Source organism: Thamnophis elegans, chromosome 14, assembly GCF_009769535.1.
Source record: "Thamnophis elegans isolate rThaEle1 chromosome 14, rThaEle1.pri, whole genome shotgun sequence".
NCBI lineage: Eukaryota > Metazoa > Chordata > Lepidosauria > Squamata > Colubridae > Thamnophis > Thamnophis elegans.
In genome coordinates, this window is record NC_045554.1 from 47,338,420 (window position 1) to 47,355,251 (window position 16,832).

General features: G+C 50.1%; 1 protein-coding gene across 1 annotated transcript in view; it reads right to left on the reverse strand.

Annotated features, from left to right (window-relative positions):
* The window catches only part of GSE1 (Gse1 coiled-coil protein), a 124,006-nt gene that overhangs the window by 2,148 nt on the left and 105,026 nt on the right, over nucleotides 1–16,832 (reverse strand). Inside the window, exons 9-14 of the mRNA XM_032231313.1 lie at nucleotides 10,865–11,445; nucleotides 8,667–8,779; nucleotides 7,300–7,570; nucleotides 5,641–5,748; nucleotides 3,660–4,037; nucleotides 1,466–1,738 (exon numbers count right to left, since the gene is read on the reverse strand). Coding sequence (XP_032087204.1) covers nucleotides 1,466–1,738; nucleotides 3,660–4,037; nucleotides 5,641–5,748; nucleotides 7,300–7,570; nucleotides 8,667–8,779; nucleotides 10,865–11,445 — 1,724 coding nt within the window. The remainder of the gene's footprint in view (nucleotides 1–1,465; nucleotides 1,739–3,659; nucleotides 4,038–5,640; nucleotides 5,749–7,299; nucleotides 7,571–8,666; nucleotides 8,780–10,864; nucleotides 11,446–16,832) is intronic.

A 16,832-nucleotide genomic window follows, 5' to 3' on the forward strand; every position in this document is an offset into this window, starting at 1 on the left:
ATCCTTCCTCCCTGCCCAAACCATGGTGAGAGGTCGGATAAGAGATGGGAAGAAAATAAATTTCATATTGAATAAAGAAAATCGTAATCTACATATCAGAGCATTCAGAAGTAGCCCATTGGCTTTTTTGCAGTAAGAAAAATGAAATTTCTCTGCCTTCTCCAGCAAGATGCTCCAGAATGCGATGGATAGAATAGGCTGGGATGGGATGGGATGGGACAGATTGATTGATGGGTAGATTGATGGATGGGTGATAAAGGAATGGGATATGGATATGGAGAGAAATAGGATTTGGAGAGGGAGAGGGAGAGGAATGGGGAATAGAGATGGATGGATGGTTTAGGTTTATTGGATTTATATGCCGCCTTTCTCCCAAGGACTCAGGGCGGCGTACAACATTAAGAGAAACACATAATACAAAAGATCTGAGGTGGCGCAGTGGTTAAATGCAGCACTGCAGGCTACTTCAGCTGACTGCAGTTCAGCAGTTCGGCTGTTCAAATCTCACCGGCTCAAGGTTGACTCAGCCTTCCATCCTTCCGAGGTGGGTAAAATGAGGACCCGGATTGTTGTTGGGGCCGATATGCTGACTCTGTAAACCGCTTAGAGAGGGCTGAAAGCCCTATGAAGCGGTATATAAGTCTAACTGCTATAAAAGTTTTAAAAAATTAAATAGAATAACCCAAACAAACCCAGTAAGAATTGACAACAACATTTTTTTTTTAAAAAATTGAATTAAAATTAACAATGGCCAATAATTTATTTTCTTTTGTGCAGGCCAGGATGGATGGATGGATGGATGGATGGATGGATGGATGGATGGATGGATGGATGGATGGATGGATGGATGGATGGATGGATATAGACAGACAGACAGACAGACAGACAAAGATAGATAGGAGTTTTTTTCCCTTGAAAAAGGAATGGCCTTTTAACATCTTGTTCCTTTCAGAATTAGCTTGCTGGATCGCAAATGGAATTTGCAACAGATTGCAAAAATGAAGTCCTGCCCACTCCCAGCAGTCTGGCGAACACACACTTGGGTGATTATGTCTGCTTCTCCTCCTCCCCCTGTTTTTTTCCCTCTCTCTCTTTTTTTGGGAAACTTGGCCAAACTAAATGCTCAATATCTAGAAAACAAAGGATTATTGTTCTCGGCAGATGCTTCTGTTTATTAGTCTATCGCCGGCAACTCCAAGCACTGTCCCTACTCGGTGGCCAGCAATCAGTAATGACCACGATCAACAAATCAGTCAATGCCTAAGTCAATTCCACCCTATCAAAATTGAGCGCTTTGCATTTCAAATCCCTTTTAAGTCGATGGGAAACAAATCCCGATCCCTCAATTGCTTTCAATTGCTTTCAATTGCATAGCTGGCTGGGGAATTCCGGGAGTTGAAGTCCACGTGTCTTAAAAAGGTGGCCAACATTGAGAAACGGCCATCCTGGACCACGCCATCCTTACCATCGACGTGCTCTTGATAAGCCTCGAAGACTGCTTCGATCCCGTGCCATTTTGGTCTGGGGTACTCCTCCTCTTCCTCTTCCTCTTCCTCGTCCTCTTCAGAATCGGAGACCTTCTGGTGTTCTGGAGGAGCCAGCCCCTTGTGCTGGGGATCTTTCTGCCCGTTTTGTTGAGGCAAAGATCCCCAGCTGGAAGTCTGCAGTTCCGGAATGTTATAATGGATGGAAGCGTCCACTTTGTGGTTCTGCTCTGCCGAATGAACCATTGAGTTGCCTGAAGGACAGCAGACACAAAAGGAAGACATTGAACTCCCAGTTTAACGACGGCTTTTGCTCAGGACTGGCGCCATTATAATTTCTGAAGAGTCCTATGAATGTGGAGAGAGCTACCGGAAGGCTTTGGATTTAGAGCACAGAATGTAGAGCCGAGGTGGCGCAGTGGTTAAATACAGCACTGCAGGCCACTTCAGCTGACTGCTAGTTCTGCAGTTCGGCTGTTCAAATCTCACCGGCTCAAGGTTGACTCAGCCTTCCATCCTTCCGAGGTGGGTAAAATGAGGACCCGGATTGTTGGGGGCAATATGCTGACTCTGTAAACCGCTTAGAGAGGGCTGGAAGCCCTATGAAGCGGTATATAAAAGTCTAACTGCTATTGCTATTGCTATGTAAAGTTAGAAGGGACCTTGGAGGTCTTCTAGTTGAACCCCTGCTCAAGCAGGAGACCCTATACCAGTGGTGGCAAACCTTTTCAGCCCCCAGTGCCCAAACCAAGAGCCGAGGTGGCGCAGTGGTTAGAGTGCAGTACTGCAGGCCACTTCAGCTGACTGTTATCTGCAGTTCGGCTGTTCAAATCCCACTAGGCTCAGGGTTGACTCAGCCTTCCATCCTTCCGAGGTGGGTGAAATGAGGACCCAGACTGTGGGGGCGATATGCTGACTCTGTAAACCGCTTGGAGAGGGCTGAAAGCCCTATGAAGCGGTATATAAGTCTAACTGCTATTGCTATTGCTATGTAAAGTTAGACGGGACCTTGGAGGTCTTCTAGTTGAACCCCTGCTCAAGCAGGAGACCCTATACCAGTGATGGCAAACCATTTCAGCCCCCAGTGCCCAAACCGGAAGGTGTATGTGTGTGTGTGTGTGTGTGTGTGTACCAAAGCCCCAGAAACTCAAAAGACCAGCTACGCACCAGCCACTTGGTCTTCTTCATGCACACCAGCTAGGTGGTCTTCGCGTGCGCCAGAGCTCTGGAAACCCAAAGACCAGGTGGGCCGTTGCACACATGCGCACCAGCCCGTTGGGTTTCTGGTTTCCGGTGCTCCGGCATGTGTGAAGATCAGCTGGCTGGTGCTCACGCGCACACCAGAAAGCAGAAGAGCAGCTGGCGACAGCGCAGTGCCATAGAGAGGGCTCTGGTAGAGCCATGCTTCTGAACCTTGGCAACTTTAAGATGCCTGGATTTAACAACCCCGTTACTAACTTAAGCACTGCAGCGATTCCCTTAACAACCATGGCAAGAAAGGTCGTAAAACGGGGCCAAACTCCCTTAACAACTGTCTTGGCTTTACAAACAGAAATTTGGGAGTCTCAATTGTGGTCTTACATCGAGGACCAGCTATGGATACTCCTGCAGTTAATATCTATCTATCTATCTATCTATCTATCTATCTATCTATCTATCTATCTATCTATCTATCTATCTATCTATCTATCTATCTACCTACCTACCTACCTACCTACCTACCTACCTACCTACCTACCTACCTACCTACCTCTCTCTCTCTCTCTCCCACCCTCCCTCCCTCCCTCTCCCTCTTTCTCTCTTTGTCTTTCTCTCTCCCTCTCTCTCCCCCTCTCTCTCTTTCTCTTTCTCTTTCTTTGTCTCTCTCTCTCCCTCTCTCTCTCCCTCTCCCTCTTCTCTCTCTTCCTCTTTGTCTTTCTCTCTCCCTCCCTCTCTCCCTCTCTTTCTCCCCCTCTCTCTTTCTCTTTGTGTCTCTTCCTCCCTCCCTCCCTCTCCCTCTCTCTCTTCCTCTCCCCCTCTCTTTCTTTCTCTTTGTCTCTCTCCCCCTCTCTCTCCCTCTCTCCCTCTCTTTCTCTTTGTCTCTCTCCTTCTCTCTCTCCCTCCCTCTCTTTCTCTTTGTCTCTCTCTCTCTCCCACCCTCCCTCTCTGGGGTCGGGTGGCCTCCTTCCCCCTTACCTTTGTGTTTCTGCAAAGCCTTCTGGGTGGACTGCAAGACGGACTCGTGGAACTGGTGCGCAAACTCCTCGGCCAGGAAGGGCTCCCACTGCTTGTTCTTCCCGTTCACGCTGTGGGAGAGCGGGACGGGGATCTCTTTCGGCAACGGGCCCCGGACGCAGTTCAGGAGGGTGAAGTTCTTCTTGACCGTGTGCCCGTCGCTTAACCTGGGCTTCTCAGCCGGGAGGGGAAGGGGCTCTTTGGCTCTGGTAAAGTCCGGGGGTCTCAGGTGATTTGTTCTGCACGACTCCGTGGCCTTCGGGACTTCCGGCACAGACGCAGGAGCAACGGCGACCAGTTTCTCAAAGTCCGCCGCCGCCGTTTGATGGACGTGTGAGTCTTGGGGAAGGAAAAAGCCACACATCAGTTAGGACCCAGAAGATGCTCTGCCCCATGACACCTCTGGGATTCCTACTCCAGGAGCAGGAGATGGAGGGCCCAATCCCGTCACGCAGAAAGAAACCTTTCCATTTAATTTTTTTTAAGGTCTCTGGAGGACATGGTTGTCGCAAAGATGCTTTTTTCCCCCTGGACTTCCTGGGGTTTTTTGAAGACGTTTCTCTTCTCATCCAAGAAGCTTCTTCAACTCCTGCTGTCATGCCTGCAAGCCATCTTTCCTTTTAGGCTTCAGGCCTGCCACGCTTTCTACTTTCTATTGTAGGAAAATGGGAGGGGGGGGGACTATACGGAGTTGGGTGATTTGTGAAACCTCTTCTATAGAAGAGATTAGAACTGGCAGGAACCCACCCCTGCCCCCTCCCCTCCCAGCCGTAGTTTTGGGATGGGCCAATTGAGGCACTTCACGTCACATCATTACTCCCTTTGATAGCGATTTAATTTCAAACCTTGCCTTAGGCTCGCTCGAAGCTCATCCTCCAAGTGGAAAACAGTTATTTGCTCCAGGAAGATACGCACACAAATGAACAACCATGGAGGCCAGATCAATGATTTTATTTGACAGGGGGATTAATGGGGAGACCACCCAAACTGCAACTGTCCTCTTGCACAGCATTTAAGTATGATTCTTCTCTGCTTCCCCTAGTCCCATTCCTGGTCTGCCTTGGCGTGATTTCAGAAGCACTTGGAGATAATGAGGGCCAAAGAGCATTTCCACCCTCACCCCTCTATTGAAATTTCTGCAAAGATGGGGAAAGGTCGCAGTTTCCACCAGATGCTTCCTTTGGTGACCCCTGACCTTCTTCTGATGGGGGAAATCAAGATAATCACAGCTGTCCCGAGAGATAAAAACATCCAGCAGACTAAACAGGTCTCTGGGAAATGACAAAGGTCCCACTGTGGCCAGAAAAGGGTTGGATGAGGAGATGTGGTTCCATCAGAAGAATCTCCCAGCTTCAGGGAGTCACTGTCCATGGTCCTGCCAGCAGACGCCACCATTTATATACCATAATTTCGGGAGTATAAGATGCACCTTTTCCCCCCACAAAAGAGGGTGAAAATCTGGGTGCATCTTATACACTGAATACAGCATTTTTGGCCTCCCGAAACCCCACCCCCTTTGCAAAAATGGATGTGCAGAGGATTTGGGAGGCCTGCAAAGTGATCCTGGGGGCTGGGGAGGGCAAACATGAGTGAAAAATGGGCTATTTTGTGCTCGTTTTTCCCTCCCCCCTCCCCAGCTCCCTGGAGCACTCTACAAGCCTCCTAAAGTCTATGCATGCTCCTTTTTTTTGGCAAAAAACTGGCTCATTTTCATGAAAAACTGATCATTTTTTGCTCCTTTTTGTCCGTCCGTCCCCCCCCCAGCCCCCAGGAGCACTTTGCAGGCCTGTCAAACTCTCTGCATGCCCCATTTTTCACAAAAAATGAGGCATGCAGAGGTTTTGGGACGTCTGCAGAGTGCAAACACTTTTTTTTTTTTTAAAATGTACCTCTTCAAAATCTTGATGCGTCTTATACTCCGAGAAATACGGTAGCTACTTACCAGCTTGGACAATAGTGGGGCTGTCCCGTGGGGAGTTTTTCACTGACGGTGCCGTGCATGCATTCTTCTGTTTCATGGCATGAAGCATCTCTGCCAACTTCTCTTTATCTGCAAGAGACGGTTTTTAAAGGCTCAAGGAAAGGAAGCAAGAACCCCATTCTGCAAGGGATTGAGTGTGAGTTATAGCCAGTTGAGGTGATTGGCGGGAGTGTTTTTCAAGACTCGGGACAAGGCAAACAAACAATCTAAGATAAAAATACGGTTTTGGATCCTCCAGAAAACTGCAGAATGATTAGGGGACTGGAGGCTAAAACATACGAAGAATGATTGCTGGAATTGGGTATGTCTAGTCCTTCACTAGAGCCGAGGTGGCGCAGTGGGTAGAGTGCAGCACTGCAGGCCACTTCAACTGACTGCTAGTTCAGCAGTTCAGCGGTTCAAATCTCACCGGCTCAGGGTTGACTCAGCCTTCCATCCTTCCGAGGTGGGTAAAATGAGGACCCAGATTGTGGGGGCAATATGCTGACTCTGTAAACCGCTTAGAGAGGGCTGAAAGCCCTATGAAGCGGTATATAAGTCTTAACTGCTATTGCTATTGCTAATCTCACTGGCTCAAGGTTGACTCAGCCTTCCATCCTTCCGAGGTGGGTAAAATGAGGACCCAGATTGTGGGGGCAATATGCTGACTCTGTAAACCGCTTAGAGAGGGCTGAAAGCCCTATGAAGCGGTATATAAGTCTAACTGCTATTGCTATTGCTAATCTCACTGGCTCAAGGTTGACTCAGCCTTCCATCCTTCCGAGGTGGGTAAAATGAGGACCCGGATTGTTGTTGGGGGCGATATGCTGACTCTGTAAACCGCTTAGAGAGAGCTGAAAGCCCTATGAAGCGGTATATAAGTCTAACTGCTATTGCTATTGCTAATCTCACTGGCTCAGGGTTGACTCAGCCTTCCATCCTTCCGAGGTGGGTAAAATGAGGACCCAGATTGTGGGGGCAATATGCTGACTCTGTAAACCGCTTAGAGAGGGCTGAAAGCCCTATGAAGCGGTATATAAGTCTAACTGCTATTGCTATTGCTAATCTCACCGGCTCAGGGTTGACTCAGCCTTCCATCCTTCCGAGGTGGGTGAAATGAGGACCCAGATTGTTGGGGGCGATATGCTGACTCTGTAAACCGCTTAGAGAGGCCTGAAAGCCCTATGAAGCGGTATATAACTCTAACTGCTATTGCTATTGCTATTCACTAAAGAAGGACGGCGGGGGGGGGGACATGCTAAAAGTGCTCCAATATTTGAGGGGTTGCCATAAAGGAGAGGGAGTCAACCTGTTCGTCAAAGCACCAGAAGGCAGGAAAGGAAGCAAGGGATGGAAACTAATCCAGGAGGGAAGCAACATGGGATTAAGGAGAAATTTCCTGACAGTGAGAAATATTAGCCAGTGGCTAACGGCTTCCCTCCAGAGGTTGTGGGTCCTCCATCACTGGATGCTTCTAAGAAGAGACTGGAGACTTGTCTGAAATGGGTTTCCTGCCTGAGCAGGGGGTTGGGCTAGAAGACCTCCAAGGTCCCTTCCAACTCTTCGTTATTTTGTTAGTCTGAAACACGGATCTCTGCAACCTGCAAGCCCCCCCTCCCCCCCCCCCAGGCCAATCAATACCTTTCCTCTTTTCCGCAGTAATGTGGGTTAAGTTGAAGGTGGTGAGGAACCTCTTCTTCTCTTCAAAGTTGGGGCTGTGGTTCATTTCATCCGGGCTGTAGCGGGTGGAGAGGACAAAGCGTGGGGAAGGCGTGGGGCGCTTGTTCTGGATGGTGGGCGGGGAAGGGCTGCTCTCCCTCAACATCCTCCTCCTTTTCCTCCGCTTCTGGATCAGCAGCTCCTCCTTCTGTTGCTGTGTGGTCAGCCCAAAAAGCTGCAGGAACTCCAACTTCTGGAAGAAGCAAAGAGGGACGTCAGCCTTGTGAAGGCTTTCATAAATATATACCTCAGCCAGGAAAACTTCCATTCCCTCCGAGACCTAGTTTTCTTTTTTCTTTTTAATTTAAAGATTTTATTTTCAAACATACAAATACAAAAAAACGTAGGCCACATTTACGCAAAAACCACCTTTATGATGTTTCCCCTCCTAATGTGTTTCACTTGAATTTCACAGTTTTTAACCCTCTTATTTCGTTATCTTTTGCTTATCTATCTAGTATTCTGGCTGTTTACCTCTGAGACGCTTTATTCTTCTTAAATACGCGCCCTTGTGACCTCTAGACTGGACTACTGCAACGTGCTCTACATGGGGCAGTCCTTGAAGAGCATTCGGCGACTCCAGCTGGTCCAGAATGCAGCCGCGCGAGCGATCGTGGGTGCACCTCGGTTCACCCACGTAACACCTATCCTCCGTGAGCTGCACTGGCTGCCTATTGGTCTCCGGATACGCTTCAAGGCGCTAGTCGTCACTTATAAAGCCCTTCATGGTATTGGACCTGGGTACTTGAGAGAGCGCCTGCTGCCAATCACCTCCGCTAGACTGTTTAGATCCCACAGATTAGGCCTCCTCCGAATTCCATCCGCCGGCCAATGTGGACTGGCAACTACTCGGAGGAGAGCCTTCTCTGTGGCTGCTCTGACCCTCTGGAACGAGCTCCCCGTGGAGATTCGAACCCTCACCACCCTCCAGGCCTTCTGCAAAGCCCTTAAAACCTGGCTATTCCGACAGGCCTGGGGCTAAAGAACTGTTGCCCCCGTCTCGAATGGTATGACTGTTGTGTGTTTTAAATTATGTATTGTTGCGTGTCGCTTTAATTTTTGTCTGCATCCCTCTCCCTTGGTTGAGTTGTGAGCCGCCCTGAGTCCCCTTCGGGGGAAAAGGGCAGCATATAAATAAAATAAATATTCAAACATTCAAACATAAGGCCAAGGCAATGCTACCGATCGTACAATGCACTGACCCTGGGCCTCCTGGGGGAGCGAACCCTCTGTTTCAAGCCAGAACCCTTCGACCGACGCCATTATGGGGACCAGGAGAGGAGACCTACCTCAGAGGAAGTGTCCAACTTCAAAGGGGGCTGCTCAGCCACACAGCGTAGGTGAGCCCGTACTTCCTCTTCATCGCTCTCGTCGTAGGAATCATCCAGATCGTAATAATATCCTGCGTACCCCAAGCAGAGCAGGTGTGAATTTTTGAAGGCCACCAAAAACCTCATCTTCACCTTTGCCCAGGTGCCCCTTTCTCCCTCTAGGAACCCAAGCTACGCTGTCCCACCACGTTGGGTCTTCTCAGGGAAGAGCCGGATTAATTCTCGCAGCTGTTCTGGGTGCCCCGAAGGACTGTGGCACCAAGCGGCAGCTGGACTTCTCAAGCAAGACATGCAGTGGTGAAATTCAAATTTTTTCTACTACCAGTTCTGTGGGCGTGGTGTTGCTTGGTGGGCGTGGCTTGGTGGGCGTGGCAGGAGAAGCATACTGCAAAATCTCCATTCCCACCCTACTCTGGGGCCAGCCAGAGGTGGCATTTGCCGGTTCTCCGAACTATTCAAAATTTCTGCTGCCGGTTCTCCAGAACCTGTCAGAACCTGCTGGATTTCAACCCTGGAGACATGGCTCTACATGGTGACAGCTACCCATCTGCCAAGACAGGCATGGAGCCTGAGCCAGGGCTATTTTGCCTGGAGGGGTGTGGGGGGGGGGAAACATTCGGCTCCTGAAAGGAACAAATGATGCAAGCCAGCATCCGGTTTAAGGAAGGCCAGGAAAAGCTGGGAGGAAGGCAGGAGGCTGCCAGCGGCTGGCCACCCCCAGTGCTTATAAACAGGAGAGGGCAGCTGGACTTGTCCCCACAGTCTGGTTCTGCTGCCAGATGTCACTCTCTCTCTTCCTGAGCCAGAAGGGACCATCAGGCAGACAACATACGGGGGGCTATTACAGGCCAGGCCTGAGGACTTTCATGGAGCCGGATGAAGGCCAGTTTCCAAAGCTCCCTCCTTCCAGGTGGTGCTGAGGAGCCACCTGGGGGCATTGAAAAGGCAGAGCCATAACCCTTCGGCACAGGAGGAGCTCATACCCTCCCCAAGGCATAGAGGTCTACCAGGGTGCTAGCTGACACATTCCTGCGAAGGGACCAACGGGAAGGACGCTGGGGAAGGAGGAGGAAGGACCCCTCTTCGCCGACAGAGAAGGCTGCGCTGCCTCGTGATGGAAGCCGCGCGTCTCCCCCCCCTCCCTTCCTACTTAAATGTTTTGTTTTCCTCCCTTTTGCAAATCCCACCATGGCTGTACGTTCTCGATGAATATTTAAAGCGGCTTTATTGGTCTCAGTTCATCATTTATTAATTGGGCCTGTCTCAGAGAGACAATTTGCAAAGCCGCTTGGAACAGGCCTTCAAAGGAGCTGCAGGGGGAGCCTGCACGACTCCCTGGTAAGGCCACTGGGCCCTTTTTTTTGAAAAAGCGGGGAGGGGGGAAGAGGGAGGGGCAGGGGCTAAGCAGAAACAAGGCAGGGGTCCTTTTATTTGGGACTCTTTGCTTGGACCGAGAGACACGAGTCTCGGATTGGAGGCTGGGCCTTGTAATGCCTCCCCCCCAAACTTTTAATTCCTTTTATTCCACCTTCATTGGAAAAATGCTTCTCTCTCTCTCTCTCTCTCTCTCTCCACAAACCCCACTCTCTCCTAACCCTGATGATGTTCCCTAATTGGGTCATGAAACAGTCCTCCTCCTCTCTCCCCTCCTCCCTCCTCTTTGCAAACCTCATTCCCTTCTAGCACTGATGATGTTCCCTAGTTGGGTCACGAAACGTCTGCAAGAAAACTACCAAGCTCAGGGGGCACCAAAAACCCCACCGCTCCTCCTTCTCCTCTTCCTCTTCCTTCTCCTCCTCTTCTCCCTCCCATTTCCCTTATCCTCCACTCTGCAAACCCCACTCCCTTCTAGCACTGATGATGTCCCCTAGTGGGGTCACGAAATGTCCGTAAGGAAGCCACTAAGCTCTGGGAGCATCAAGAACCCTACAGTCCTCCTCCTCCTCCTCCTCCTCTTCTCTGCAAATCTCATTCCTTTCTAGCACTGATGATGTTCCCTAGTTGGGTTATGAAACGTCCTCAAGAAAACCACCGAACTCAAGAGCGCACCCAGGAGCCCGCAGTTCGACACTGAGCTTCAGAGATTCCCGTCTACCAGTTCTATCAATTCTCATCTGAAGCAGGAAACCCCCCGAGGAAGGTTGACGGTCACCCACCTTTCTCCTGCGCTTCCCTCCTCTTCCTCTCCTCTAGGTCCAGCTTGCTGACCAACTTGCGTTGCTGGAGCAAGAATTCGTCGTAAACATACATGGGATCGTGGCCTCTGGGTAGGAGATGCCTGTACGAGGAGCCGGTTGGGTTCTTCAACGCCTCAACAAATGGAAGGCTTTGTGGGTGGGGAGTTCTCTGCTGCAGGGGCTTCTCCCATTCGCTTAGTAAGGAGGGTCCGTGAGGAAACCCACCCGGCTCGGATCCACCCGTCTCCCGGCCCGGCTGGTATTTGTCCAAAGGTTCCTTTTTCCGGGCACCGTCCTCCACTTTCTCAGGACAGAAGACTCGCTCCACTTTGACCAAAGGGATGGCCTGCCGGCTGGACTCGTAGGGGCTGGCGTGGCTGGGGAGCGGGTGGCTCTCCTGTAGCCTCCGAGCGTCCGTGGGGCCGTCGATCAAGGAGACGGGGTTCCAGAGAGACGTGGGCACCGGATGGGGCTGAGGCTTGGGGGATATGAGTGGAGGGGGCCCTCCGAAATGCTGGGGTTGCTCTCGGACCCCCAGTTCGGGGCGGCCTGGACCCAGTCTGGAGAAAGAGGAAAGCAAAACAGCGTTAATGGAAACAAGGCTCCGTGCAGGTTTTCCTGGACTCACGGCCAGAATTTTCATTACGGAGCAAGATTTAGAGATTAATAGAGTTGGAAGGGGATTTGGAGGTCATCTAGCCCAACCCCTCTGCCCAAGCAGGAGACCCTACACCCTTTCTGACAGATGCCAGGCATGTCTCTTCCCGGAAGCCTCCAGGGATGAAGCTCCCACAACCTCTGAAGGCAACCTCTGTTCCATGGGTTGATGGTTCTCACTGTCAGAAAATTTGTCCTTAGTTCTAAGTTGCTTCTCTCCTTGATTAGTTTCCACCCATTGCTTCATGAAGCAATTCCGTGTTGTTGCTTCCAAGCCAAATCAGATCATCTCAGTCTCTTTTTCTCAAGCAGGGATAGGGAAAAAGAGCCGGTTGCTCTTTTCCATGCTTTCCTTTTAGCTTCTATTTTTAAGACTAATTGGCCACAAGTTTTTTATTTTTTAGGGAATTTCGATTTGCACTGCTTGTTGTTGTTGTTTTCTGGGAATTACCCTGTGATGCATAACACAAAAGCCTTCTGCAAATAAAACAGGCTTTAATAGAAAACCTTTTCTGATTTTGTGCCTGTCGTTATGCAACACCGTACAAGACCCAAAACTCAAGTTTCTGCCCTGGATCACAATTCAGTGCAGTTGGAACCGGAGCTCTTCCCTATAATACTGTCCAGTAGAGGGCATCTTGGCCACAGCAGGTGTCCCATTCATGCCTCTGGGAATCAGAGTGAGCGACATCTAGTGGCGTTGCCATTAAATGCGGCAGAAACCAGATTTTCCTGGCCAAACAGTGTTGTGTTTAAATTCTCAGCTGCACCCAAATTACTGTGCCAATTCCCCCCACAAAAAGCACACAGCAATCATCTGAGAACCACCTAGCGAGCTTCTCTGCTGTTCCCCATTGTGGAAAGTCTCCCTCTAAAGCAGTGTTTCTCAACCTTGGCGACTTTAAGTCCTGTGGACTTCAACTCTCAGAATCCCCCAGCCAGCTGTGCTCTAAAGCAATGTTTCTCAGCCCTTGGCAACTTGTCTGGACCTCAAATTCCCAGAATTCCCCAGTTCAGCACATAACCTGTAAAAAAAACAAAAAAAACTGGAAGGGATGCATTTGGCCAGCATAGAAATCATATTGTCCAGGCGTTTGGGGGCCCGAAGCAGATGCTCAATAGTTTGTAAACCACAGTTTAAGTCATTTATATTAAATGTGTGGCAAGAAGCTTTCGGGTAGCCAGCTGAGCTTGGTTAACCAAAAAGGAAGCTACTTTTAGAGTCCATTAAAGTGGTCAGTGTCTTTCCTGAAAAGCATCCCTCCATGAATTAAAACCACAGAAAAAGGAAGGATTTGCAAGTCGGAGAAAGCACCACTGTTTAGAGTGCTCTTCCCTAAACAGGAATGACATCTCCGTAAATTAAACGGTCTAAGACAGAGGTATCTAACCTTAGCCACCCCAAAAGTTGCTTTTTCAGGAGTCTGGTTTTCTTTTCTTTTGACGACGTTTCGCTTCTCATCCAAAAAGCTTTTTTCAGCTCTGACAGGATAGTGGGGAATGGAAGGATTCATACTCCTTGCAGACAGAATTGGTCATTTCCAGCCTTTGAGAGGGTCTGTTAGCTACACAATTTGGGATGAAGACCTTTGGACTGGTGTGGGAATAGGAATGGATTTCCAGAGGAAAAACTGCAGACTACAAGAACCGTTTGCCCCACTCAGGTGACCCCGAGGACACAGGTAAACCTCCAGGTGCCTCTCAATGACTCTCTAAAAGGATGCAAATGATGTCTGCAAGGATTATCAATCCTTCCATTCCCCACTGTTCTGTCAGAGCTGAATAAGCTTCTTGGATGTGAAGTGAAATGTTTTCAAAGAAAAAAGAAGAAAGTCCAATTTGCCTCCTGAAAAAAAAAACCACTTTTGGGACAACCATGATTAGAGGACGGAAAATTTCTACAGACCTCCAATCTTGGCAACTTTAAGACCTGTGGACTTCAATTCCCAGAATTCCCAAGCCAGCATGGTTGGATACCCCTGGTCTAAGCTTCAAATGGCAATAAATACAGTGTCTGTATTTGCGAATCTTGATACTTGGGGAAGATGATCCCTTTGCGTTCCCTAAATGAATAGGCTTTTTAGCAGCGTTTCTCAAACGTGGCAATTTTAACTTGCCTGGACTTCCATTCCCAGAATCCCCCAGTCAGTATGGCTAAGGGCGAGAAACCGGTGGTGAAATTCAATTTTTTTTTTATTACCGGCTCTGTGGGCATGGCTTGGTGGGCCTGGCAGGGGAAAGATACTGCAAATCCCCACCGCAGGGAGAAGGATATTGCAAAATCCCCATTCCCTCCCCACTCCAGGAGAAGGGATTGCAAAATCCCCATTCCCTCCCCACTCCAGGAGAAGGGATTGCAAACTCTCCATTCCCTCCCCCCATTCCAGGAGAAGGGATTGCAAACTCTCCATTCCCTCCCCACTCCAGGAGAAGGGATTGCAAACTCTCCATTCCCTCCCCACTCCAGGAGAAGGGATTGCAAACTCTCCATTCCCTCCCCACTCCAGGAGAAGGGATTGCAAACTCTCCATTCCTTCCCCACTCCAGGAGAAGGGATTGCAAACTCTCCATTCCCTCCCCACTCCAGGAGAAGGGATTGCAAACTCTCCATTCCCTCCCCATTCCAGGAGAAGGGATTGCAAACTCTCCATTCCTTCCCCACTCCAGGAGAAGGGATTGCAAACTCTCCATTCCCTCCCCACTCCAGGAGAAGGGATTGCAAACTCTCCATTCCCTCCCCACTCCAGGAGAAGGGATTGCAAACTCTCCATTCCCTCCCCACTCCAGGAGAAGGGATTGCAAACTCTCCATTCCTTCCCCACTCCAGGAGAAGGGATTGCAAACTCTCCATTCCCTCCCCACTCCAGGAGAAGGGATTGCAAACTCTCCATTCCCTCCCCACTCCAGGAGAAGGGATTGCAAACTCTCCATTCCTTCCCCACTCCAGGAGAAGGGATTGCAAACTCTCCATTCCCTCCCCACTCCAGGAGAAGGGATTGCAAACTCTCCATTCCTTCCCCACTCCAGGAGAAGGGATTGCAAACTCTCCATTCCTTCCCCACTCCAGGAGAAGGGATTGCAAACTCTCCATTCCTTCCCCACTCCAGGAGAAGGGATTGCAAACTCTCCATTCCCTCCCCACTCCAGGAGAAGGGATTGCAAACTCTCCATTCCCTCCCCCCATTCCAGGAGAAGGGATTGCAAACTCTCCATTCCTTCCCCACTCCAGGAGAAGGGATTGCAAACTCTCCATTCCCTCCCCACTCCAGGAGAAGGGATTGCAAACTCTCCATTCCTTCCCCACTCCAGGAGAAGGGATTGCAAACTCTCCATTCCCTCCCCACTCCAGGAGAAGGGATTGCAAACTCTCCATTCCCTCCCCACTCCAGGGGGAAGGATACTGCAAAATCCCCATTCCCTCCCCACTCCTGGGGCCAGCCAGAGGTGGTATTTGCTGGTTCTCCGAACTACTGAAAATTTCCACCACCGGTTCTCCAGAACCTGTCAGAACCTGCTGGATTTCACCCCTGCGAGAAACCCTAAATGAGACAATCTCCAACGTGTTTTTCAATCTCTCTATCCAGTAGAATCGGATATTCTATTCCGATCCCCAGATTCTAATACCTGGAAGGTTGCGGATTTCGCCTGTCTATCAGCAATTCAGCCTCGCAGATTCCGACATGAAACAATCCTCCCCCCAAAGTTACGCTCAAGTGGCACAGAGGATGACAACCGTGTAATCCTTAAATAGGTAGCAAAAGGACAACAGCGGATACCCCGATAAGCAGCACATTTGCTGAAGCCGCGGCGCATAGAGCCGCTTCCCGCTCGAGAGCGCCAGGGTGCTATGTACCGAAACAGCCATGGCTGCTTCCCAGCGCGATACATTGCACAACTGCTGGGCAAGACGGGAGTGTTTCTTTGCAAAGAGCTTGCAGGAGACAAAATTTACGACGGAGGGGAAACGGAACAATTGCCAGCCTTCCCAGCAAAACAGCACGCTTAGGAGCGGCCGGAGAAGACATCGCCAGATGAACAAACGGAATGAAAAGCCGTTGCGTAAAGAAAACAAAAGGAGGAAGATCCGGACAACATTGGCAGATTTACCGGAACGGTGTCCCCAAAAGGTGCTTTTCCAAAAGGCAACTGGACTTTTTTTTCTTGTATTTGTCCTTGAAAACATCTCGCTTCTCCTCCAAGAAGCTTCTTTGGTTCTTCAGCTTTCGAGGACAAAAGGAAACCCAAGGAAGTCCTCTTGCCTTTTGGAAAAAGCACCTTATAGAGCAACACTGACCTGGACAACTGAGGAGCCCCAATAGGAACATGTGCTTATAAAAATACCAAGATGGAGAATCGAGGCGGTTGGGAAGGAAGCCGGGCAGGTACAACGAACAACGTGCGGCAAACGTAGCGTTTGCTGCACCCCTTATCCAGCCAAAGTGGCTCGGGAGCCGCTGAATTGCAGCCGTTCGAAAGCTGTCAAGCCTTCTCTTGACACCTGTCACACAGGTGAGCCAGCTCTGGCGCCAGAGGATGATGGAAGGAGAGAGCGACACCACCAGGCACACCAGCAACCCATGCCTCCTTATCCCGATTAACTTCTCTAATCCCCCACGGACACCCAAAAACCAACCATGAGCTCCAGCAGAAGAGCTGAGCCGAGTCAGTTCTGCTTAAAGAGCAGATCTTAACAGAAGGTTTGACCCCAAGCGGCTCTTCCTTGCCTAGCGGCTGCTTGGAATCAGCTCAGGAACAGAAGGGCTGGCTGGACCCCCTCCACAGATGCTGGGTTGGCGGCTGATCTCCGGCTCGGCCTCCAAAAAAACCCTCACCCCGGTGGGTCAGAAGACCCTGCTGTCCTCCTGAAGAGCAAGCATCTAGCTCTTGGCAAAGCAGGTGATAATTTAGATCTAAATATCAAGCTTGGATCATTCAAACCCATCAGGGCTCTGTTGTTCCGAGGCCAGCCAGCAGCCGTGCCAAGCACAGCTTTAACCTATCAGATTTAGAAGCCCCTCCATCTGCCAAAGACAGCTCAAATTAGCGACAACCGTCCCAGAGACACCTGGTCAACGTTGATGGCATGGAGGCCACCTCACCCCTTCTGTCCAGGCATCCAAGCAGCTGTCAGATGGCATTAACACGGTGGCTGCTGAAATCTAGGCAGCAGAGGAAAACGTAGGCCTTGCTGATCCTTGGGAAGTGCCGGGTCGTTGGTGGCAGGTGGCTACTTCCCCCACCCCAGAGAGGAGCCAATGGGGCCACTCAGGCGCCCTCACTTCCCACAACA